This window comes from Scophthalmus maximus, chromosome 22 (genome assembly GCF_022379125.1).
Source record: "Scophthalmus maximus strain ysfricsl-2021 chromosome 22, ASM2237912v1, whole genome shotgun sequence".
NCBI lineage: Eukaryota > Metazoa > Chordata > Actinopteri > Pleuronectiformes > Scophthalmidae > Scophthalmus > Scophthalmus maximus.
Genome location: NC_061536.1, coordinates 1,312,451 through 1,338,261, shown reverse-complemented (window position 1 = coordinate 1,338,261; position 25,811 = coordinate 1,312,451). Strand labels below are relative to the sequence as shown.

General features: G+C 40.9%; 1 protein-coding gene across 11 annotated transcripts in view; it reads right to left on the bottom strand.

The window, feature by feature from the left end:
• adgrb2 (adhesion G protein-coupled receptor B2) overlaps nt 1–25,811 on the bottom strand; it is a 222,167-nt gene that overhangs the window by 49,408 nt on the left and 146,948 nt on the right. For all 11 annotated transcript variants that reach the window (XR_007030318.1, XM_047330051.1, XM_047330049.1 and 8 more), the window contains exons 15-16: nt 25,272–25,315; nt 10,212–10,338 (exon numbers count right to left, since the gene is read on the bottom strand). Coding sequence is in view for 10 of the 11 variants with exons in the window: in XM_047330051.1 (XP_047186007.1) it covers nt 10,212–10,338; nt 25,272–25,315 (171 nt within the window). In the remaining variant the exon portion in view is untranslated. The remainder of the gene's footprint in view (nt 1–10,211; nt 10,339–25,271; nt 25,316–25,811) is intronic.

Genomic DNA, 25,811 nt, shown 5'->3' with positions numbered 1-25,811 from the left:
ATGCTTTCTTATTGGCTCACTCATGTAAGAAATAGCAACTGTGTGATGACCTTACCTTCACAAATCCTACCCTGTCTTCGTGAATACTATCTGGTTAAATATTCTCAAGCCTCTTTGCGGACACTTTAGTTAACACTGCCCTCATGCCTGCATGCAATTGACCTCAGTTAAAGTAGGTGCCATGTCTACGTGTGTTTTATTGTACTCCACTGGGAAGCCATCAAATCCCAGAGATTTGTGGGTTTCATAACTTGCTCCAACGACTGGTCTTATTTCTGATTTCGCTATCAGGGCGTCCAACTTCTCAGTGCACCTATCTTGACAACTGTGATGTGACCAGAAGGATATACTTAGATATACTAGAGGTTTTTTAGGATATACTAGAGATTTTTAAAGGGAGGGCACATGTATGGGGACACTTGGAAAGACTTGGATGTGACCAACTTGCAAGCCTTCATTGCGGTTGCTCCTTTTGGCGACAGTGTACAAGTCATAAGGTGAGGCAACAGCAAGCTGACGCTGAAAGGGCATTTCTGCAGGCCACCATGTCTCTAAAGAGGTTGTACGGAGATTTGCATGTTTTTTCCATAGTCACACAATGGGCATTCTGGATGTATGGATGGATGTAGGGGTGGGTTGTGGGGTTATGTTTTACTTAAAAGGCTATTGAGGTAATCATTGTCTGTGGGTTTAAATTGCTGTGTTAAAATTGAGCCCAAGGATAAATGATATCAGTAAATTTGAGAATAACATGAGCACCTGTATGAAACAGAAAAAATGAAAATCTTCATTCATGTTGTACTTGTTAACACCCTTTGTATGATAAAAGGTAAAAGCACAAGACCACAGCAAAAAATCAAGAAATTCAGGTCAAGGTGTACCTTGCATGTGCTTTGCATCTCTCCTGAGGTGCCTTTGAAAGGATAAAGAGCAGACAAATGCAGCTGAATGGAGAGCGAACACCCCACCGCTCCCCAAATGGGCTTGATGCTTGGCCTGCTTTTAAGTTCTCAATCACAAAATTTACCTCAATTTACCTCCTTCGGTGGTTAGCCTTCCATTTCATTCAAAGATTTACACACACACACACACACACACACACACACACACACACACACACACACACACACACACACACACACACACACACACACACATACCGTCAAGGTGTCTTTTACTGCCTATAAAGAACATACTCACACACAAAGGCACGTCCAGGGAGATGTGCCAAGTAATTGAAAGTCAGTGTTTAAGCTGCATGAATTGGGGCGTGTTTTTATGTGAGATGAGCTGAAGGCAGAGGAAAAAAGCAAGAGAGACGACTTCAGAGGAGAATAAAGAATGCAAACTGAAAAGGAGTAGGAGAGAGAGTCAAAGAGGGACGGGGTGGGAAGAGTTAAGCACAAGTAAGAGAAAGGAAAGAGTAGGAGGAGGCAGAAGAAATGGATAAGGAGAAAGAAAACGAGACATAGTCAAAGTCTCCCTTTTAGTGTTTTTTTCTGTGGCCCATCAAAGGAAGTCAATTTCTCTAGAGAAAAGTGGAATAGGCTGGAACACCAATACAGCGCACATACGAACACACTGGGCGGAGAATGGAGGTGAACATGATCAAAACTGACTCATTAGAAAGGAGAAACCCACAAAAAAGAGAGAGCAATTTGACAAGCATCTTCATCGAGGGAAGGCCTAGAAGGAGAGTGAGAGACAACAGAGACTTTGTCTCTGATATAATGTAGAGTGGAAGGTCAAAGGATATGCAGTCATTTCTTTTTGAGGTCTTGACAAATCAAACATGGAGGATGCATCAGGAATGATAAGATCACACACTCTCTCTCACACATGAGCCTATTGAATTTCTTTTTCATTTCTCTGTCTCCTTTACTGTGTCTTGAATTGGCCTCTGCCAGACAAGTAATGGAATAAACCATGCTCTGACTTGTGATTTACCCACATACAAACATAAATTGTCCCTCAGGTGTCCATCGTGTATATTTGTCAAACAGTGATTTGTTAGATTACATTGGCTTGATGAGATTAGGTGTCTAATTTCATAATTAATGTGGAAGGATGCTACAAAGGAGAATATGGACGAAAGGAAAACACTCACACACACACTCACAAACATAACACATGAAGCCTTGGTGTCGCACAAATGCCCTGTCCTAAAAAGACATAGTGATATAATCTTGCAGGTATAAATAGTGTGTGTGTGTGTGTGTGTGTGTGTGTGTGTGTGTGTGTGTGTGTGTGTGTGTGTGTGTGTGTGTGTGTGTGTGTGTGACACCACTGTGTGAGAAAAGAGAAAAACAGAGAGGGAGAAAGAGAGACCAGATTAGAAAGAGTGTGCTGAGGCTGTGCTGTATAAGACCAGGCTCCCCTGGGCAGCTTGGCTACCATGTGATGGAGAAGATAGCTATTTTCAGCTCAGGAAGTTTAACCTACTTATCTCCTCTCACTGACACTCCTCCTCCCTCCACTCCTACCTATCCTTCAACCACCCACCTCCCTCTCCTTTTTCTACCTCCTTCCCATTCTTCCCCGCTTTCTCCCTATACCTCTTACTTCTTACTCACCCATCAGCATTCAAGTCTCTTCTTTTGCTCCATGTCCATCTGTGCCTTACTACTTCTTTTCCCATCAATCTTACATCCCCATTTTTTCTACTGCAGGGAAAACATGAACATTTCCGTGCTGAGAAATTTCACTTATGCTTGCTCCTTGAGGACTATATAATATAGTGCATCCGTCTGCATATTCATCACCACTTTACTCCTGTTGTTAGTTTATGCTTTATGTCTCATAGCCCAATATTGCATAATGTGGAAATGCTATGTGACATCCTGCAAAGATTTGCTAAACACTTGGAGAGAGGACATTTTGGAAATGTAAGGATTCATCCAGCAAGTTCAAATCCACAAAAAACAAAAAAAGGTCTTTCGTTAAAGCTACTTGCCTGAAATGTATAAGTAAAGGTTAGGGGTAGATAATGCTTGTGGTATAAGACAAGGAGTTCACTTCCAAGCTTGTACCTCTGCAAGGCTGTAATCAGGCACAGCTGTGCTGTTGTTGGCATGCTAGCATTGTTGGCATGCTAGCATGCCAACAATAATGATTCATGCCGATATTAAAGAAGGTATAATGTTACATAATATTCACCCTTTTACTCAGCTGAGGCTGATGGGAATTCCATTAGTTTTCTAGATGTATTGGGTCATCAAATAAAGTTTGGAAAAAACTAAAAGAACTTGGTAAAAGCTATTTTGTATCATATTAAATTCTCATGTTTATATTAACAACCAACTCAATTACCCTGTTTTTGTGAAAGGAAATTTTATTACACCTTTCAGCTCATTACTTTGGTTTAATAATTAGTCAGCAAGCAACTAGTGGAGCATTTAGAATCTGAAGAATCACAACTTTCTCTCAGGAATTGCTAGAGAGCAAAACAGAGCTAATGTGGGACTTTTAGATGAACCCAACTCAAAATGTGAAAGGTGACATATTATGCATAAATCATTTTTTCAATGTTTGTGCACATAAATGTGTTTATTTGTGGAGCTTGCCGGCCAACAAACAGTGAAAAAAGACCACCCTTTAGTTTTTTTGTGAAGAGCAGTGCGCACCATAAAACAAAGAAGAAGAGTGTAGTAAACAACAGAAAGCAGCCAGCTACCAGCGGAGAAGAAGAGCCTTCATTGCCTCCATGGTAGCTATTGTTGATAGTGCGGCCCAGACCCCTCGTCGTATGTGGGTCCGAGATCAAGCACACAGTTTTTGGTCAACAATAGAACATTTTGACGATGATCAGTGGAAACTGAGTATTTGGTTGAACTCCTTGCTCCAGCTATAACCCCCGCCGGAGACTCGCCATTGTTTTGTGGTGGTAAGCAACCCCGGGAGAGTACCGCACGATTTCTTTCTTGTTTGGCGTTGGACTATCGACTGTGTGCATGCTGGTATGGCAGGTTACACATGCACTGGTGGATACGTTATATCAACGTTTCATTTCCCTTCCGACTGGACTGCGCCTTGACGAAACCATCAAAGGATTTCGAGAGCGTGGTTACCCACAGTGTCCTGGCACCATTGATGGGACACATACCGATTATTGCTCCCAGGGACAACCAAGCCGACTATTACAACAGGAAGGGGTGGCATTTGATTGTCCTCCAGGCGGTGGTGGACCACAATTTTTGGTAAGCATAACTTGCTGAGAAAAAAACTAGTCTGTCTTAGCAGTGCTGTGTGTAAAACATTAGGCCTATGTATCCTTTTGATATTACTGGCAGACCATGCGTAAACATATAGGTGAGACCATATGTTTAAAGACATCTGCAGGTAAAAAACTGATGGCAGTTTTATTTTGAAGAATTGACAATATAGACCCCTAGCTCTGACAAATAGGTCAGTTTTGCACATTGACCATTAACGGTCGAACCATACACTAGGTTCTTTTCTTTTTTTGTCACTTGTCTAACCTATTATTTTCTGTTTAGTTTCACAGACGTAGCTGGCCTGGACGTACCCATGATGCCAGGGTGCTTTCCAATTCAGACCTTTTCATTACAGCAGAGGAGCGCCAAAATGGCTACCTTTTCCCCAGAGAGGTAAATGCATATTTTCTGTTGACTGTATTGGACAAGGTGGATGCTCTTCAAACTGTAAACTGTTACCTAACTGTCTGTGTTTTTGATGTTTTTCCCTTATAGAAAGATGCTGGATGGGGTGGAGATTCCTGTCCACATCATTGGAGATGCTGCCTACCCACTGAAGCAATGGTTGATGAAAGGATTCACACAGCATATTCAACTTTCACAAGAACAAGCCCACTTCACCCACACCTTAAGCTCAGCCAGGATGGCCGTCGAGAACGCCTTTGGACGACTGAAAGTGTTCACTGTGTGATTTCTCTTATGACGGAACAGTCATAACTTGCACAGCCACAATAACCTCTTGTGAGGAAGTGGTTAATACTGTAACTTTTCTGATATATCAGTCTCTATGCAGTATGCAGTTTTTTTGTGGTGTGTCTCATAGTCCCATGTAGGCTGAGAAAAGGCTTAGCCCCATGGAAATGCTACATAATTCTTGAAAAGATGGCATTCACCTTTGGCAGTTGTATGCACCTTTTTGTCCCCACACGCATGCAGGCATACAGATACACTGGTATACACAAAAGCAGGCGGTGCCACCTCAGAGATGTAACACTACATATTGCTAATCTAGTGTTCCTGCTATTCAGCCGCCTGTTAAGCTGCCACAGCACTAGGTAAACAGAACCTGTGATATGCTTTAACTGAATCAATTCAGCAGACCCTCGAGCATTCAGCTTGACAGACTCTCACTCCAGTGGCCTCAAGACAAGCCATAAGTCTCCTGTCAGTGTGTGTCAACCTAAAAGGCTGACACAGTGACTTAAACTGTAAAGTCATCAAATCTGGTGCTGGCCTTATCCTTATTTTTTTTCATACATACTATTGAGGTTTGTTCTGCTTGTTGAGACCAAATCTCAAATATCACCTACATTAAAGTCAGTAGCACAGGGATAAGTCTTTCATTCAGGGCTACTTTTTAAACAATCTTAGTCTAGTGACATATCCACTGTACAGGTCCTTGTTGTTTCACACAAATATTAACACAATTAACTTATAAGTGGACCCAAGGGGCATCTTACCCCCATGTTTTGGGCAAAAATATAATAATAATATATATTTTACATTACACAAATCAATGCCAAAGCTGTTCTTGATTTCTCACTCAAATTGTTATTCTTGAACTTTGTGTGTGTGTGTGTGTGAGACCCAATCAGCCAGTGGCCAGTAAACCTGTCCTTGCCGTATCCATGCTAAATCATCTTAAATTCTTCACTAAGGAAACACATCTAAAGTAGTTCAGTTGTTGACTCATCATTTCTGTTCTCACCGACTAACCTTCAATTAATGTGACCAGGGATTCAAAGATTTCAATGCAGATTTGTCTTGCAGGGTTCCGTGCATTTTAGCAACCCTCATCTTTTAATTACTGTCGACAAGTACACGATATCTGGATACTGTAACCTTGTGTTCTTCATAGGGAAGGTTTTGTTTTCTTTCAAAGTGATATCTCCAGTTTAGATGTGATTAATTAAAATATGAACTGCCATCTTGTGGCGCCTCATTCATGCCCATCATCCCTTCAGGGTTCAATGGAGAACTTCAGGCAATAAAAGTCTAAGTAATAGCCATGATATTTTTTAAATTCTGATCCGTTGCTGGTGAGCACTAATGATAGCAGAATAACGCATTGTGATTCATCTTAAGTAGACAAAGGCTGTCAATGTGGCAGGTAATGGAGGCTGTGAGAATCATTCACAGGGGGAGCGGATAATCACTTCACATGTTGTTCTTTTGAGAAAATTGCTTTGATACAGTAATTGGTTTCTAAATAATTTATGGAAACAGAAAAGGCACCCTCTCTTTTCCATGTGTGCTGTTGTATTTTTCATCTCTTAGCCAATGTGAGCACTCCTCTAGGCTTATGACTGGATCAAGGTCTCAGGTGCTGTTTGAACCACCAATCTTTTCACTTGCATCTCTGGTTACCTGCTTAGGCAAGCACAAGCTATGGTTCCCACTGTGGCTTTGCAAACAAGTTAGAGAGGGGCACTGCAATTAATTTAACACAACTACAGCGGTTTTACGTGCTGAAAAAATGATGCAAAGGGGTATAAACTGACTTGATTAACTGGAGGCACAAGATACTAAACTGGTGTTTATAAAGCCAACACCTCCTTCTACTCCAAATCCCATGATCCCTGTGAGCATGGTGGGAGCAATGAGTCCAGACGTATCCGTAGGGTTTGTATTCATTATCCACTGTAGTCATTTTGGGAATTAAGTGGCTTGGCTTATTATTGTACGGCTTTCTGACCTCACTCAATAAACTACTTTCTCTCTCTCCGCTGTTTCTCTACAGTAAGAACCTCTGTCTTGTGTCTGATAGTGAAGGTATCTCTCTGTGGACACACACACACACAGAAAGAGAGAGAGAGACAGAAATCTCAGAGGCTATAGAAAGTAAACAGGATTAACTGACTATCCCTCACTCCACTGTAAAAACGGCCTGTAATGGCAGCACTGCTCCTAAATCCCCGCTCCAACCCCCACCACCCGTCCCTCTCCTCCTTTTCTATTAAACATGGAGGTTAATCCTCAACCTCCCTTGTCCCTAGCGCCATGGCCCAGGATAAGCTGTCAGAGCTGGGCTGCTGATACTCAGCTCTACTCCAGCAGCCACACAGCCTGGACACAGCATATGTGCGTGTGTGTGCGTGTGTGTTTAAGTGTGGGCATACAAGCTGGTATGTGTGTTTGTTTGTAAGTGCAAACAACCATACCTATGGTTGTCTGTATTTGCATGTCTGGATGTGGCTGTTTTTTTTTCCCAATGTGTTGCAAAATTCAATCTGTCTCTCCCTCCTCTCTTATAAAATCCAATTTCGCTGGAATAAAAAGCTAACTCTGGAGCACCCTAAAGCAACAAATTGCACTAGGCACTGGCCACAACAGCTTCTGACTGAGGGCCATTGACACAAAAACACTGACCCATACCTCCCGGTCCTTAGCACTGCGTCTAATGGTGGTACCAGGACCGGAATGATGAATCACTAATGACTAACATACTCTTCACCGATGTCACCAATGTCAATGTATTTTCCCTCTTTCGCTCAAAGTGGACGACCGCTTGCTGTGTGGAAAGGAAAAAGTCAATATTGTTCGGCTGGATGAGGAGTCACTGAAACCAGAAATAGCGCCTGGAATGACCTGTTCAGCTTAAAGGTCACATTCATCGTTTTTTTTCTCTCCATATAATGGGAATTCATACTTCTCTGAGTTGTGTAATAGGTCCCAGACCCCTGTGAAGTAATTCAAGCTCTGAGGGACAAAATAATGGATAATTACAGTTACTCACCTGGGGGCCGTCATCATGTTTGAACCCTATTTACACTTTATAAAAAGAATGACAGAAATATTCAGGGGAAAAGGAAAAGGGAATGAAATATAAGCTCCCATAGTATCATACAGAAATTTCCTTCACGCCAGATGATTGCCGGATGTTGTCAGATATTATTCGATATTATTTGACCCATTTCTGAGCATATAGAAGGGCAGGGATAAAAATTCAGTGCCTCTTTTTTGGTGTACAACTGTACAGCCGCACAACTGGAGTCATGATGAGTGAGTCCAATAATCATTTTCTTTTAGCTCTGATTTGTATCTCTAGTGATTCTGGATCTGGATCTTGAATTGCTAAATGTTCACCAGCTAGGGCACTATCCGTGGCTGTCTGCTGTCTGGTGGTGAACAGGTAGTATACAGGCCTGCTTTGGTCAGCAAAATTGAGATGGCACAAGAATGAAAAATCACTATCATGCTCAGTAAGCTGGAGGGAGCTCCAGATTCAGGTGATAATTGTATGTGGGTCCATCACTTTGGACCCACATTGACACTACCACACTGTTTTGCAATTGTCGTTTTTTATAAGAATATGAATAGTAGCCGCTTTATGTGAACTAGTTAAAAAAGTAATTTAAAATGGGGAAAACTACTTCTAGAACAACTATACTTACAATTTACATCTCAATAACACTAACAGCTATCAGTTTCGACTGCTGTCCACTCGACTTGGTAAACCATCTCTGGAGCATGAGTGAACACATAGATCACAGAGCAAATTAAGTCAAAGATAAAGAGAACATGCAAACCCGAACAATGCACAGTGACACATGTATCACATGTAGTTGTTTTTTTAACGTGACTTATGAAACAGCACATGCTACATTTACGGAACTGCTTAGCGCTATAAGGAAGCAATGTTGTACAGTGAAAAGGTTATTCAAGAATAGACGTCCACATAATTATACAGCTTTTTATCTCAGCGACACTGGTTGTGATGCATTATTACTAAGTGCAGACATCTCCTTTCCATCTCTCTGCCTCCCTCCCTCTGCCCCCTTTCTGTTTTAGCTCTCCTTTCCAGCTAAGACCCGGCTGCCTTTTCTGTTTGGTTGAACATTTCCTCCCTAACATCCTCCATTCCTCACAATCACTTCCCATCTCTGTGACACCTGGAGTTATCCTCCAGTGCTTGGGGATTTGCTTTACTGATTTAATTTCCTAAACTAACCATTACGCTAGGAAAGAAAAACCTCCCATAGATTTTAATGTGTAAAAACAAATTTAGCCAAACTCCCATCGCCTTACACTCGCTGATTATTTGATGTAATCACTGTCCTTGTGGGTATTAGGCGCAAGTAAGCATGGAGACAAATTAACAGCCAAAGCTAAAGGGAACATTTTGTGACCTGAAAACTGATAAGAATACGCTTCAGTGGAAAAATATAGCTAAGAAGAAAAAATGGTGCAAGAAAGTGGGTATAAATAATAAATTGCGTTAGGTGTGGATAGCAGGGGAGTATGAAATAAATGGTGTGACAATGTGGGATGTTATGCTACAATAAACGCATTTGGGGCTGTTGGATGAAGAGGGAGAGGAAGGTGAACTGAGAGCTGTCAGGTCTTTGGATGTCCATAAGTGCAAACAAATTATATCCTGTCAATGTATCATAGCAGACACTACCCCCAAATTGCTTAAAAGTCTTCTTTAATCACATCAAACACACAATGTAAGGCACATGAACTATAAATAGAGGCACAGGGCGTGTGCTGCAGGCAAAAATCACACACATACACAGTAAAAATCTCTTTCTTTCTCTGGATACCTCCTCTCTCTGCAATCCTATGGAAATAACTCGCCACGCAACCTGACCTTTATTAAGTTTCATCGCAAAAAAGTTCCACAACCTGGAGAACGAGTGCCAATCAACATTTAATTAGACGAGTGAATGACACTGTGATCAAAGCTGCATCTCACAGCCTGACAAAGTTGAACACTGACAGCTGTGTTCAGGCTGCACCCATTTCCCTCAAAGAAAAGATGCTTGATGTGATAAGACGCCAGTCATACAAGCAAACTTCTCTATGAAGACAATAAATGACAGACTTAACAGCCTGTTGCCATTTACAGCAAAGACCAACTGACAGGCAACAGCAGCTATATTCATACTACAGTAACTCATTAGCTCACTAACCTGGCCCCTAGTAGTAGTTGCCTTCTTAGCCCCCCCCAAAATCCCACAGAGTACATTGGGTCATGCATTCACTGTGACTCACCGGGTCTTTAGCTTGCTGCGCTAACACGGCGTAGGTGGATATCCTGCTGCACAGGCATTTGGTGTGGACAGTGGATGACGCGAGCGTTTGGCAGCCTTCTATGCCCCAGTTTTCTGCGCCAGGTTCCCTGGAGGTGGAGTGAAGGGGGGGGGGGGGGGGTCACAGGGGACACAAACAGTGACTGTGAGACAAATACACACAAAAAAAACTCACTTGACTAAGCACACCTATAGGAAGTTCCAGCTCAAAAAGAAAGTCTCACAGGACAAGTTCGCCAAGTTCCCCCATTCACTTCTGTAGATTCGACATGCAGTGGTCAGCAGTCACACACACTGACAGGCTCGTTTAGATGACCATGTCACCCTTATTTGTTCTTGAGTCTTCTCCGTGTTTAGCACCCTAAACACTTTATTTTTCAACTTTGTTCTTTTATTTTCTCCTTTCCTCTCCTCACTTTTGTTTCTGTGCAGAATACCCTGAGACTATTGAGGCCTTGAGGAAAAAAGAAACTGGTTGTATCAGCTTTCAGGTCACAAAAAAAGTGCAGCTTAAATGGTGGGTGAGGTTATTCAGCACAAAACGGTCAATTGCTTTGACATACAACATTGGAAAGAGTGTCCAGAATCTCAGACAATAAAACCGAGAACAGTTTATTACACATCTCTACACAAGAAAAAAAACATTGGAAAGAGTGTCCAGGATCTCACACAATAAAACCAAGAACACTTTATTACACATCTTTTTTGTCTTCCCTTTATCTTGACCCCCTTCAGTTCCCATTATGTGCTTTCAATAGAAGGTTGATTGTAGGGGTCAATCAATACGATTCCATCTGAACTAATTACCATGGTAGCTCACACTGCACAATAGCCTTATGTTCAACCCCGGGTATACAGTATTCTGTTCACCAGAGACAGGTCAAAACATTATAGGAGACATAAGTAGCAGTAGTTGCAGACATGTGCTGATGGGGGGAAGAAGGCCATTACTAACGGGCAAAGAGGCAGTGGGACTTTAAGACCCTGAAACATATTTGTCAGTCGACTTCTCGCCATTAGTAATGAGATCGAACACGAACACACAATTATCTGCAAAAGTTACAACAGCTTTTGATATTTCAATTCAATTCAATTCAATTGTATAGCGCAGAATCACAACATGCATCGTATGAAGGCATGAGAGAGGTCTCTTATTATGTTCTATTATCTCTGTGCTCCATTCTCTAGTTTGAGGTGAGTGCAACTCAGTCAGGAAAAAAGTGATGTCACATACTACCGTTCATTAATCAATCACATTTGAGCACTACTTGATTAAGAAGCTGATGACACTTGTGGATTGTTTGGTAACTTATCAAGTCTTGAAGTATAATACTCACTTATAATCCTTTTATTCAAGTTGAATATCACCCATTTTGTCATGATTATGTAGTTTTATAGTAAAATAGTGGAACATATGCACCAGAATTCTCAGGCTTTAGGGTTTTCTTTAAAAAGAGAGAAGACTTAAAAAAAGAAAAAAAGTGTGTACTCTAAATCTAAATCTTAAGCAGCATGAAATTGTAGTAGAAGTATGAGGGGTATTTCCACCAAAACTCACTAATATTGTCATTTCAAGATGTATCTGTAGCCTGTAAAAAAAATACAGTTTAGCAACTCTGAATAGAGCTCACCCGACAAATGTGTCGAATTAAAGGTTGAGGGACTTGTGGGGCAAAATGACAGCTTGTCAAACTGTCCAGGTTGCACAACAGCAAACCACTCGCAATTTGGGTTTGAAACCTTCAGTTTCAACGGAAAAACTGGACGTGGTTATCGCACAATATTGCTGGATAACAGCATTGTCTAGCGATTCCGTACATGAACTCCTCTCTCATGAGAAAAATATTTTCTTTTAGGGTAATAAAGGAAACGTCCTGTGACACTGAGTTTGGCAATGACACATTTTATTTATATGGGGGAATGACAATGACTACATTTCAAAGACTCAGCATATTGCAAGTGTGAGTTTTGAATAAACAAGCTTGTAAATTTTGTCAATCGTGTTCATTCGTCCATAAAGATTTGTAGTGCAGAATGAGATGAGATATAATCATATTGCAAACAGCGCAGTTTACACAGTTTTTCCCAGTGCTAATGCCTTAATCGAGAACTTAATTACCCCCTATCCAGCTAATAGCCATAAGTACCGTCAACAGTGGAAGGAGGGAAAATGTCTGTTTAAGGATTTGCAACCTTCAGATCATTCAGTGGGCTACTATAAAAAAAAACATGTGGGATTTGCCTGGCAATACTGTATAGCTGAGCACTGTTTACGTCCCAAAGGAAAGCTGTGGTGACAATTGCACTTTATGAGAACTGATAAGCTGGCTTGTTGCTTGTGGCATTTATTGCCTCTTACGATTTAGAAATTTAGCCTGCCTTTGGAGAAATAACAGACATCTAGTTTAACATTTCAAAAAATAACTTCAAAGACAACCTTCCTCTGTGCATTGTCTCAAAATAATTAAAGAAATACATTTATTTTAAGGGGAAATAACTAGCCCTATTGATCTGATCTGTAATAAAGGGATACCCAACAGGTATCTGGTTTTTTTTTCTGTTCATCACCAAGAAATTCTGCTCCGTGTCATACATTTTTGTGGCCATTTTCGCACAATAATAATAAAACAACTGAAATACAAGCGCAAGCTTGTATCTCAGAACAGCCGTTCTGTCTCATAAAGGATCTGATGTGGAATGTTTGTGTTCAACATGTAATTAACTGCTCCTTGTGGCAGCAGTAGGCTATTGACTCTGGAAGCTAGGTTAACTACCAGCCACAGCATCGATCGATTCTGTCATTTTCACGGGTGTGCAGCAAACAGGAAAACCTTGTTCGCTCTTCTTTCAGTTTAATGTCGGCAGATAACCGATGAGCTAGGTTGATGTGCTGCTTGTATAGGGCATCTGTCTTTAGCTTGTCTGAGGGCAGCATGTCTCTTGGTCCGTCTGTGTCGCGCTTGCTAGCCACTGTTGCGTGCTCCGTGACTTTGTACCTGACAAAATTTCATGAATGCCATGAAATTGCTTTTCATGAGGATATCCATCCCTGTTCATGTGGATTCCACAGTGCTTAAGATGATTAATCTCGTCACATCTATACATGTATATAAAACCTGAGTTTTGTATGTGAACTCCCAGGAGACATGAAATATTTACAAACGTCTTTGTTCACTCATGTAAAGCATATACATGTACAGTTACTATACATGCATTGCTTGGGGAGATAGTGTGAAGTGTTATGTACTGATTTATGCAAAAAAATAGCATGCTTGCCTTTCATTTACTAACACTGACGGTTTAATGACATTCAGCAAAGCCACACACATACATCAAGTATTTTATGGCAGTCGGGCAGCAAAAAGAGGAAGTCGGTGTAATGAGAAACTGACTGCTCACAATAGGGGGTTGCTGAAGATAACAGCAGCAGTCACGCACAAACACACATTGTCTGTAACCTCGTTGTTTTGGCTGCGAAAATTTCCGTCGACTAGCTCATCTGGATTTAATTGCTGGTAATGCTGCCTTTCAGCAAAAAGCCATTTTAGTTTTGTTCAATTTTATTTCAGCTACAATTTGGAATCAACCACTAAAGCTACACGTAGGCACTGTGTATTACACATGCAGTGGGCTCAGAAGTATTACATTGTCAGTTGCACTTAGCTTGTGGAGCAGGATTAAAATGACTTGGTTTTTGTTTTTCCTTTGTAAGAGCATTTGAATGAGCCTGCAGTTGCTGCCGACTCCTCCTATCTTGGTAAACAGGTACCAGATGTATGAACAGGTGCACATATCAGTATAGCTGGTTTATGGGCTTAGGATCCCAAATGTATGCTGCAAAGATATCAACCAGGCATTATGTGCAACATAGCGTCATCCAGCTAGCATTGCAATAATCAACTCATCTGTTGTTTGGACTTTACTTAGACAAGGAATAAAGTTTTATTTAATGGATGTTAGAGGTGTCTTCTTTTTGACAGGTCGTTATCCCTCAGTGTACATGGAGTTTATACTTTTTACTGTGATATACCTGAGTCAAAACCCTTCATTAAGTCTATGTACTCATCATGACTAGGATTCTCTTGAACTGTGAGGCTCTACCTAGCATGTAGCTCAAAGCAATGCTGTGTTGCTTTGAGCTACATGCTATCATTCGCATGCAAACTTGTAATTTTTACCATGTTACCATGTTCATCATCTTTGCTGCATAGATATTTTTTTCTCATTACGCCAAACACAAAGTACAGCTGAAGATGAACATGGAAGCAGATGTCAACAACATAGTGATACTAGAGGATACGTGAGATGGTCACCAAAAGTCACGAGCATGTATCATCTGCAAACCATGAACGTCTGTACACAATGTTGTGCCAATTCATCTTGCAGACATTGAAATACTTCACTGAATTAGAAAAATAATGTTCACCAGACCGACTGTCTGACTGTAAGTGCCAATCCTTAAGACACACTGTTAGCGAAGCTAAGAATCTATTATGGCGTTAGTTTAGTTTCAAAACTCGCACAAACCACACTTTTAAAATAAGAAAATAACTATCTTCTTTACTTCGCGGATCATATAAACCGTAAGCTGTCCACATGATAAGCCTATGACACATGTTGTTTATGCTCTTTTTTTTTTTACATGTGTTTGGGCATTAGAGAAGTAGATGAATCAATGCACCTCTTTTCTCCAACTCCGACACATCTTTGATGATCCTGCCAGGGAGGTGAGGAGATCGGTAATAGACTGGGGACTGGAGAAAAGTGACCGATCAACGGAGGGGAGCATCAGTCACTGATCCCGCCTCCAAAATCTCAAAACTCAACTTGTCGAGCATGCGTGTTCCGAAGTCGAGTGAATGTGTTCAGCAGATGCAAAGGAGTATGGTTTTAAGCTCGCGGATTACGTTCTGCGCACGTACAGAGTAAAAATGCTCCCTCACGAGTGTGTTTTACGCTCGCAGTGTTGATCTGCTCTCTCGCGAGTTTTGAAACTAAACTAACGCCATAATCTATGCTGGGCTACTTATGAAACCAACAGTGCTAAAAAAAAAATATTATTATTATTATATAATTCCAATGACCACTGCAGGGCCATGGTACAATGCTGTCCATTTTGCTCCCTAATTGCAAGTTGAATGATTTGGCTGCTGTTAAGAAAAATAGGAAAAATACTTCCGGAACAAAAAGGTGAGTTGACCTTTTATGTCTACCAAGAAGAAATTGGCACCAACTCTTGAATGAAAGGGCAGTGCTATGAAAGCCAATTCCCCCTTGTTAAGAAACACAAAGGTTAACCATGCTCTGAATTCTTAAAACTTGCGATGCGGGGATTTCAGCTATATGGATGTATATGATGGAAGTCATATCTGCCTGGCACACAGAGCAATGTTTTGCAAGCTGACATGTCAGTAAGGCAAAGGTACAGGTATATTAGCTGTCATTGAAGTTATAAAGATTAACATTATCAGCTAATATTAACTGCTGGCAAATGCTGTCAATACTGATTCATTAGATGACTGTCAACAAAAAATATACTTTGGTCCATTTTAATTTTGTGGCAAAATGTTCCATCAAATATGTGCAACATATTTGCCTTTGTGTCACTAGTGATCACAATCACAGACAAACAAAATGAATATTACATTTTTTTTCCATCTCTGCAATAAATGCAGAGAGATGGAAAAAATAATTGAATATAGTCTGAACAGGTTTAATTCAATATGCATTGCATGGTTTTGTGAGGTACAGCATATAACCAATATTTTAATGTGCTTTTCCCTTCTGTTAAGATAGAGTAGAATTATTTTAATACAGAGTAACAGTTGCTTTTACACATTGCAAACAGAGAGCTTATGAATCACAGACAGAAGCACTCAGGCTTGTAGTAGAGAGGGATTTTAAGGATCATGGAGATTCGTGGCCTCAAGAGGACACAGATGCACAGATACCAATGTGTTAAATCTTGCCACTGCACATCAGCATCAGTGAAACACAGGCCAAAAATACAACCTGAATTGTGCTGACAACCAATTGTACCTAATGCACGCTTGTTGTCATGGATGACAGTTGCTAAATGCAGTTTGGCTGGTGATGTACTATTGTGTGTCATTCTTTCAAAACATGTACACAAATAAAGCATAAATGGAAATGTGAACATAAGATGAAATTAGAAATAACAAATGCTTCAACATCATACTGTAATTTGCGATAATCTGGGTTATAAATCACCAATGAAGCCCCCGCGCAGGTGTTTTCATGTCATAGCAATAAAACCACAGGTGTGATTTAATCAAATTCACGATCGCTGAGCTCTATTTATTCCTTCTAATCACGTCATCACGCTCTAAGACTTTGTCCAGGTGAAACAGCAGCCGTTCAAAAGGCTAACCCTGGCAATACGGTAAGATGTAATGCTCCATTTTACCCCGACTGGTATCATGATGATGCAACCAATAAGAATTAGTTATTGTAACCAGTTATTAGTTGTAACCAGCTATACATTACCTCGTAAACCAAACTAAAAATGTAGAATTTGCTTAGTTCACTCTACGCAATTTAGCTTAATTTTTCACAAATTTTGGAACTCAGAAGCCCCAGATGGGAGCCAAATCAGCGTTCGATCGTCAGTCGGCAATTTCTACGCAATTTCTACATTGCACGTCGCAACCTCCGACTAGATTTCTACCTGCCCTAATCTCGACAAATCACTGACAGCCAATCACAATGCAGGAATGCAGCGGTCTGGGGTCTCTCCTGGTGAAAGATCATGCAGTGTGTGACGGCCTATTGCCAGTCAGTGGTGTGGTATGAACTTATAACAACTGCAAGACTCCCGAACACAACACAGCACATCGTGTTGTGAAAAATCGTGTTGCGTGAACTTGGCATTGACTGCATCTGTTTTTCCTTCAACTCATGGTGCGAAAAACTTTGCCTTCTACAGGTGCTTCAATTATTGCCATAATGTTCTCACTGTAGAGTCAAGGAGATGAAAACAAATTCACAATAAAATCTTAGTGCTGAAATGTCTTCAGTTGTGAATTTTTAATAATGCCGTCTTTCTCTGCCTGTACTGTAGAACACTGGGGAACACTGGGTCACACGGGCCATGGGCTGGGCCGTCAGCACAGCTGTTGTCTTAAACCACATTAAAGGCAACATCCTTGGTTTTAATCTGATCAAGGAACTGTCATATCTTAATCTTTTTTTCCCCCAAGCACAACAGCTTTACATGTGTAATAAGGTAAACCAGCTCCATAAAATGTTTTGGTAGATTTTTTTATTTTATCTCTATCCTAATTTCAATTGAAAATGTGAATGTCTTGGATTAATCACTGTGAGAAGACAAATTTTCCAACAACCGGGTATATAAAGCATTTTTTTTTTTGATTAACTCTGATTTGAACTGGCCATCTCATTCAGCTCGTGATCTCTTTCAAGAGTGACCTGTGTACAAAATAAACTTCACTTTTAACATAGATAGACAGACAGACAGACAGACAGATATATAGATAAATAGTAACAATTCTTAATAAGTTTAGACATTTATGTGTAAGATCCAAAATGTTTTCTTGTTATTGTTGAGTGTGCCTCAGATAAGTTTGAAGTCAGACCATCTTACCACCAAAAAATTGACATGATCAGACTCCTCCAATATGTCTTACCAAAAAAGTTGTAGACATATTGCAGGAGTCTGATCATGTCAATTTTTTTCTTTCATAGATTTAAAGAACTGGAACAGTAGGAGTTTGTCCAACCTTCACCAGTGCAGTGCATATTAGCCTTTCCCCCTCAATACAGCTGAAAAGCACTGAATTCTTCATGCACCACAAATTGTCTGCACCTACTCAACCATCAATACTACCTACTATGTAGGACTGACCAGCACACATCCACTCCACAGTATCTGCGTGGAGTGGATGTGTGTACGTCTGCATTTTCAGTGTGTGTGTGCATAATTCTATTTGACCCAGATATTAGTTCTGTAAGACCTAAGCTTTTCCTCTCCTCCACTGTCTGATGTAAAGACAGGCCTTATAACCACAAGAGCATGCTGTGAGATTATGTGAAGTTCTCTGGAATGTTTAAAGTAAAACTGTACAGCCTATGTCTCTAAATGTGGTTGGTTGAATGTTATTTGTTATTCCTTTTTTGATCTGATTCTGTGTATATGGAGTGTATATTGCTGTGGAAGAAAAAAAATTGTGAAAATAGCCTTCTGGTAGATGCGTCACTATGGTTGCTTGATAAATATGAAACATGAAGAAAAACAATGAAGTAGAAAGACATCACAAGGCCAGATATATGAAAACTCAAAACGGTTTCTACAGGATGATACAAATACATTTATAACACCATCATTCCTCTGGGTCATATCTTTTCATTTCAAGTTCATTTACTTTTAAATGCACATTTGAATATATCTTTAATATAGACATATGTACTATCCTTGCTTGTTCCATCCCATCTTTTCTTGGCTCATGTCATGTGAGGTTGTCATACAAAATCCTCCTTCCCGCCCCTTTCCCCTTATTTCCGTGTGAGTGGGATGCTTTGTAATTGACCTGCACTGCCCCAGCATGCTCTCTGCCATGGCCATGAGCTAATTTATAAGCTTCTTTCCTGGGATTATCTTTCTCCTTGGTGTGCAAGCTAGTGAGCAAAAAGGAAAAGCACAGATACAGGTTTCGGCTATAGTCATAAATGACCTGCTTTTCTGACTGCCAGCATTCTGTGTAAACATGGACATGCCACCCCGGCTCTGAAGAAAGTGTCTCCTGAGGAAATTGTTAATTCTAATGCTGAAATTCTAATGTTTTTTTCAGGTTTTCAAATGTTAAATTGCACCAAAAATGTAGAGGATTTTGTTTTTTATTTGGAAACATCTTGGATGCTTAAGGCCAAAGGGACATAAAGCACTAACACACTGCCCTCTCAGCCTACTTCCCACAGCACAAGAGTAAAGAGGATAATGTGCAAGTCAACAAGATAAGCATAAGGCAAACACTGCGCTTGGATTTAGGTTGCATGAATGATACTGAGGGCATTTCCAGTGAACCTTGAACCATAACAGATTTTAAAGAGGATGTAGATGTTACTTACCTAGTGGCTTTAACACTGAAGATTAAATGTATTCCAACGGCCGGCAGAAAACAACTCTTCTTCTTCACAAACTGTAATCTAAATGTTGAATACTAATCACTTCATCACGCTCTAAGACTTCTACTGTGCCCAGGTGAAACAGCAGCTGTTATAAAGGCTAACCCTGGCCATACGTTAAGATGTAATGCTCCATTTTACCCCGACTGGTCACATGATGATGCAACCAATAAGAATACAGCACAGAAAAAAGAATTAGTTGTAACCAGCTCTACATTACCTCGTCAACCAAACTAAAAAGTAGAACTTGCCTGAAGTGCTGAAGGAGCCCACGTTTATCCATGAAGTCCAGTAGCGGAAAGAAATCATAGCTAAAGTTCAGACTTGTATGTAGCCTACTACTTAGAACTGATCTCAATGCTTAGCAGCTACTTGGAGTCATCAAAAGTACCCTAAAGCCGACTGTCATGCACTAAAAATCGAACCTTCCATGCTAACACGCAAAAGGACTGTTGTGATTGCTGGGGAAATGAGCCTGTCTGCGTCTGTAACGCCCAACGGAGGCAGAGCCCACATAAGCCCTACTGGCCGACTCCCTCTTGCTGTGTTGACTCGCTGTTTGACACAGTCTTGATCCCTTCTGCTCCGTCAGATGGAAAAGTGGAGCAAGCCCCGTCAGCCCACCACCCCCTCCTCCCGGTGGCAATGCTGTTGCGTGTTAGCGTGTATATGTGTGTTTCTGTGTGTTTGTCTATGATGCTGGGCGAAGGCGAAGAAAAGGGGAAAATTGGTTCATTAATAAAAGGCATTTAAGATGGGAAGATGAAAACATTAGTTAACCTTTTTTTTTTCCTAGCGTCACAAAAAACAAAAAATATCAAAATGTACATTTTAGCAACACTCTCGCTCAGAACAAATTAATAAGATGCCTTGAACCAAAAACACTGAAAGAAAGATGAGTAAGGCAGATCATTTGGAAAATGTTCTTGGATTGGGAACTGCTACATGCTGTGAAATATTGATTACAGATTTATGATCATGTAAACATGTGAAGGGCTATTTTGAGTCTGAACTTCTTGCCGTCTCCTCAGGGAAAACCCTGTCTGCGCTGCAATATTTTCATTCTAGTATTACAATGCATCCATCCATTTTCTACGCATTTTCATCTTGCTCAAGGTTGCAGTGGGCTGAAGTCCACTGGGCAAGTGAAAGGTCAAACTACAACTCAGGCAAGGTCTGTCACACTAACACACATTTAGACAAACGCCACTGCGCTGCACTTTATTTATACTATAAACTAGATCGTAAATGTATACTGAGTATGGTATGGCACTAGATTTTTTAGGTGAAAAATCACTGCTGGTAATATAGTATTGATATAAATACAACCATCATTCTGTTTTACTTTAGATGCATTACCTATTGATGGAAAACTGCACCAATGTTACATATCACAGACTATATACAGGCTCAGGAGAGGAACTGCAGCGTTAGCTGGTACTAGCATAATACATAATGTAGGTGCCAGGTTTAACAATGAATAAAAATGCATAACATTGTCCATTGTTAGTCAGACACTATTATTCATTTGAAATACCAAATCGACTCTCGACATCTTAAAAGGAGGAACAGACTTTGGCAGTGAAGAGTTAGGCATCCAAGAGGGACAAGTAATTATCCGGTACTTCATTGATTTACCTGTTTGTTTGACTGGCGAGTAACAGATGGCTTATGAAGGGCCTGAACATTGCCAAATAAGAGAGTGAAAAAGAAAGTGTCATGTTAGCTAAGGTCAGTACCTGCCACTATGCCTTTCTGTAAAATAAATGTGATTACACTTTGGCCAGGTTTTCGTCCAGCTTGTTCCTTGGACGCGTGCGGAATATGACTTTGTCTTCTTATTACATTTAAAGTTGAGACCTGTCTGTGCCAATGCTGATAACGTTGCCAGATCTGTCTGAGCCCAGAGCAAGCCTCAATCTACCGTGTCAGATTGAGGATGTTAGGGCCACTTCCACTGCACACCAGGCCATTATTACTCTTTTGCGGCGAGGGGTAAGGTGGGGTGCCTGGGTTTTTAACCACTGATCCCTGATCAAGCCGAAGACCACTGGGGATTAGAAATAGGATTAAGTGACCCCTTAGCCCTTCACAAGCTTACTGTCATCCATCCATCTAAAGTGTATGTCCCATTTGTCTCTAACTGCCGGGTCATATATGTAGGCACGCTTTAAAATGAGATTGCTCAGTCGCCTGCCTATGATGAATAGTAGGGCCAATTTCAGCTTTGTCATTCACATGACAGTATGTTGCTACTACATGTATCTAAAAAATGAATGGGAGATGCATTGCTGATATATATATACATGATTGAGTAGTACGATGTATATTTTAGAAGCCAGGAAAGAGGTAGTTCATTTTGACTGAAAAAGCAGCAGCCACTACGGTGTAGAATCAGAATAGTATATCTGGTAGTGGCACATGTACAATCTGAGGGAGCCACAGTAATCTCTAATGTAGCAGAAATAAGATAAGTGCTCCACAGTGCAGTGTTTGAGTGTGTGTGTGTGTGTGTGTGTGTGTGTGTGTGTGTGTGTGCGTGTGTGTGTGTGCGTACGTCAGTGGAGATTCAGCCAGAAATCCCATACTGCGGCATAGTGGGGGTCAATGCACAGTGATGCCATCGGCAAGGTCAGCAACCATTCATCATTATTTCCCATGGAAGAGGGAGAGAGACAGTGAAATACAGGAGGAAAAGGGAAAAACCAAGTTAAGATTCAATCCTGTCAAAAGTGACCTTTCAACCCCCTTTTTTCATTCTCTGTTTCATTTCAGTGCCCCTGTATACCTCCAAATAAAATCAGACAATTTGTACATTTTTTAACTATTAAAAGCCTCCTTTCCCTCCACTAACCCAACCTCCAAGTTCCGAACCCCGTGAAACTTTTATGAGAGATAAAACATAACGCTATCTATTCGAGCGAGCACGGCAAACGAAAACGGGTTGAGAGTAGGTTGAGGAGACAGACACATGGGGGAAGACGGGGAGGGATGGCAAGCGCAGCGATTTTGGTGGGCAGATGGTGCCGACATACGGGCCTGTTAGGGGCAAAATAAATAAATAAACACTCTCACATAAATAGTGAGATGAACTGTGAGTGCCACAAACTGTTGGCCAACTTAGCCAGCTGAGAGTGAGAGAGAGAGCACAAATGGGAGAGAGAGCTACCACTGAAATTGCGCGCAGATTTGTAAAGAGACCACCACTGCTGAAAAAGCAGGCGCGCAGACAATTGGGATGAGGATGATGATAGGCTTTAGAGATGTAAGCCTCTGTGCGATCCTTAATCTCCATGCGGGTCTACATTACTCGTGTGTGCATTATAACAATTAAGGAGAAAAGATACACATTTTGTATGTGATCTACTTTTTTGAATGTGGATGCATCTGTGCACACCAACTATTGTCTTCATATACAGGACATAGAGCACTTTTTTTTTTTCTTCTTTTTTTTATCTTTGAGCTGAACTGCTTTTCTTCTGCTGTCGGGTTTCAGTTGCTGGCGTGTTTGCATCCCTGTCTACGCATTCCCCTCCTCTTGTCTGCCTCAAAGCCTGTGGCTCAGTCGGAGAGACAGCCAGGTTTAGAGAGGTGATGTCCTCCAGCAAACAGACGGCTGCTTTGCACAACATGTTCTCTGCCCAGATCAGCTGCAAACTCCCAGCCGACCGCGGTCAACATCTACTGACGAGCTAAAGGAGGAGGACTGAAATACCATCACGGTGCACTCAGTGTATATACACATGTTCTTTTGGTCCATGTGCAGGTGTCAAACTTTGTGTATTTGCTCTCTATGATTGTGTTTGTGTGCACGTCTAAAAGTTCTCCAGGTGACCATCAGATTTTGTAATGAACTAATTTCTTGAAGCTCACCTTCCTAATTTAGGAAACAATGATAATAAGAGAAGGGAATCTTCAGACAACTCTAGTGATTACAATTGGAGCAATGGTGTTGTTGGTCTTCGCTTGCTATGAAATATTTCAGATCACATGTTTAATCTAATGTGGTTTTTTTTCTGTATTTGACATATGTTATTTTCACTGTGTTTGTATGATTGCAAGTGTCTCCCATCTGTGTTTGTCTGTAAACATGTTACCTAATCCCTGGCAAACACATTTGGATGCTTTCCACAATCCTCCCAGTTTGAGGGTGTGTGGTTGATAGACAATGCCCATACTTTGCCACTTTATATTCCGCTTGGCTCTCTGCCCTCATAATGTCTGCCAATTTAATTTGATTGCAGCTGTAATCTTCCGGCTAGTTAATTGACTTTGCCGAGCTTTGTCTTCCTCCTACCTTGATGGAGAAGGGTAGTTTGATAACTTATAATGTCTTATCCTCTCCCCGTCAACCTGCACTTCCACACCATGTGCTGTGGTTACTCGAGGGTGCTCTTCAAGAACTGGATCAACGAACGGGATCTTCAAGGGCAAGTTGAGCCAACCATAACTCTGCTGTCATCTGTCATCTTATCATAGCAGGAAGAGACATACTGTGATGGGCCCTTGACAAATTCAATTCTTATTAAAAGCATTTGCTCTGTCGAAGCATCATCTGTCAAATCAGGCTCCTAAAAGCTTTTTGGAGCTTTTAATTGTATCGCGGGGTCTTCATTACCTCTTTGTCATGGAACTGTGGAAGAGATAAACTCAACCGTAAAAAGCACACATTGGCCATTAAGTCCTAAGACTGCTCAGAATTAGACGGACCATGGGATGTGGCTGAGAGCACCAGAGCAAGCACGAAAACAATGATTGGGATTGAGATTATTTCACCATCTGCTGTTTCTCAGGATAAGAATCAACTGTCAAGCATATTTCTTTTTCATTTTAATATAAAAAACAACTCTCAACGTAGTTTATGGCAAGATTGTGGTCTAAGGAAAAAGCAATGCTGACTTGAGGCATTTGAGAAGATACTTTAAGTCTTTCAATATTTAACCAAACCACAATCTTTTCCTCACTGATACCAAGTGTTTTCGTGTCTTGAACCTAAACATGTCCTGAGCTTTATACAGTAAGCCACTCAACCTGATGTCCGACGCATGCATTCTGGGCAGTATAAGGTTGCCACACTCGCTCAATTAGAATTTTTTTTTTAAATATCAGAAAACAGTTACAGCATGTTTTTTTTTCAGGCATGAATGGTATAAAATTATATTTTCTAGGATACAGGTTGGTATTTGTTCAGCTATACTGAAATAGGTGGAAGATATGGGCCATTAAAAGTGGTACATGATAGTGAAAGTGCAATGACACCATGACCTAAAACCAGCCCCTGGTTTAATGGTTCTGAACAAGTTTGAGTTTGGCATTGACCAAATAACCAATCATTATGTGGGTTAATGGTCAAAGTTGCATGATCAATTGCACTGGTTTACATTATGTAGTCCATTACACAAAGCAAGCAATGTCAAAGAGCCAGTGGCCTACATAGACAAAAAATGGTAGAATAAAACTGGATTATTCAAAGTTGAAACAAATGTCTACGGTGGATTAGAGAAGTGCAAAAAAACCTTCAACATGGTGAGAGTAAACATTAAAGAGAGAACTGCAACAAAAGCAAACCTGGTGTTGGTTTTGAATCCTTAGCAGCACAGGGGCTAACATGTTCGTTCTCATTGAATAACTGAATTAACATTGACACAGGGAACTTCATCAGACTGTTTTCGGCTCACTAATAAACACACACACACACACAGACATACACGCACACGCACACACACACACACACACACACACACACACACACACACACACACACACACACACACACACACACACACACAAAAAAAGCACTTGCATTACTGCAATGCAGACACTCACACCCAAGTATTAGAATTGCTCAGAGAAAACTTACGGGTTGCCATAGTCCCAGACAACGCACTGAGGATCAGATGTACCCTGCAAGATATGGGGAGGGGGGAGGAGAGGAAGGGAGAGAGAAGATAAGCAGTTATTGCCAGTTGAGAAGATGAGTGAGAGGGGAGGGGGCAGACAGTAGACAGAGTAGCTCATTGCCGGAGGAGAAAGAGAGATGCTGCAAGGGCGGTGGAGAGAGGTAAACAGACAATGAAAGGGAAGGATTGAGACAGACAGTGGGAGGATGGAGAGAGAATCTTTGTCAGAGCACTGAGTAGCAAAAACCTGCTAGAGCAGGAAAAGGAAACAAAAAAGACAAGGTGTGTGTGCAATGAATTGAGAGAGAAAGAAAAGCCATTTCATGGCTATAATACACAGCAAGTTGGGGTCATTAACATCCAGTAGTTGAAAAACATTTTTTAATTTTTCACTAAAGTACAAGACAAAGTTGTAAAGAAGAAGTAAAACTTTGAAGCAGTAAAATGTATTTTTAAGTATAACAACTACATGTTGGGAGAGCCCTAGTGTGTAGCGCACT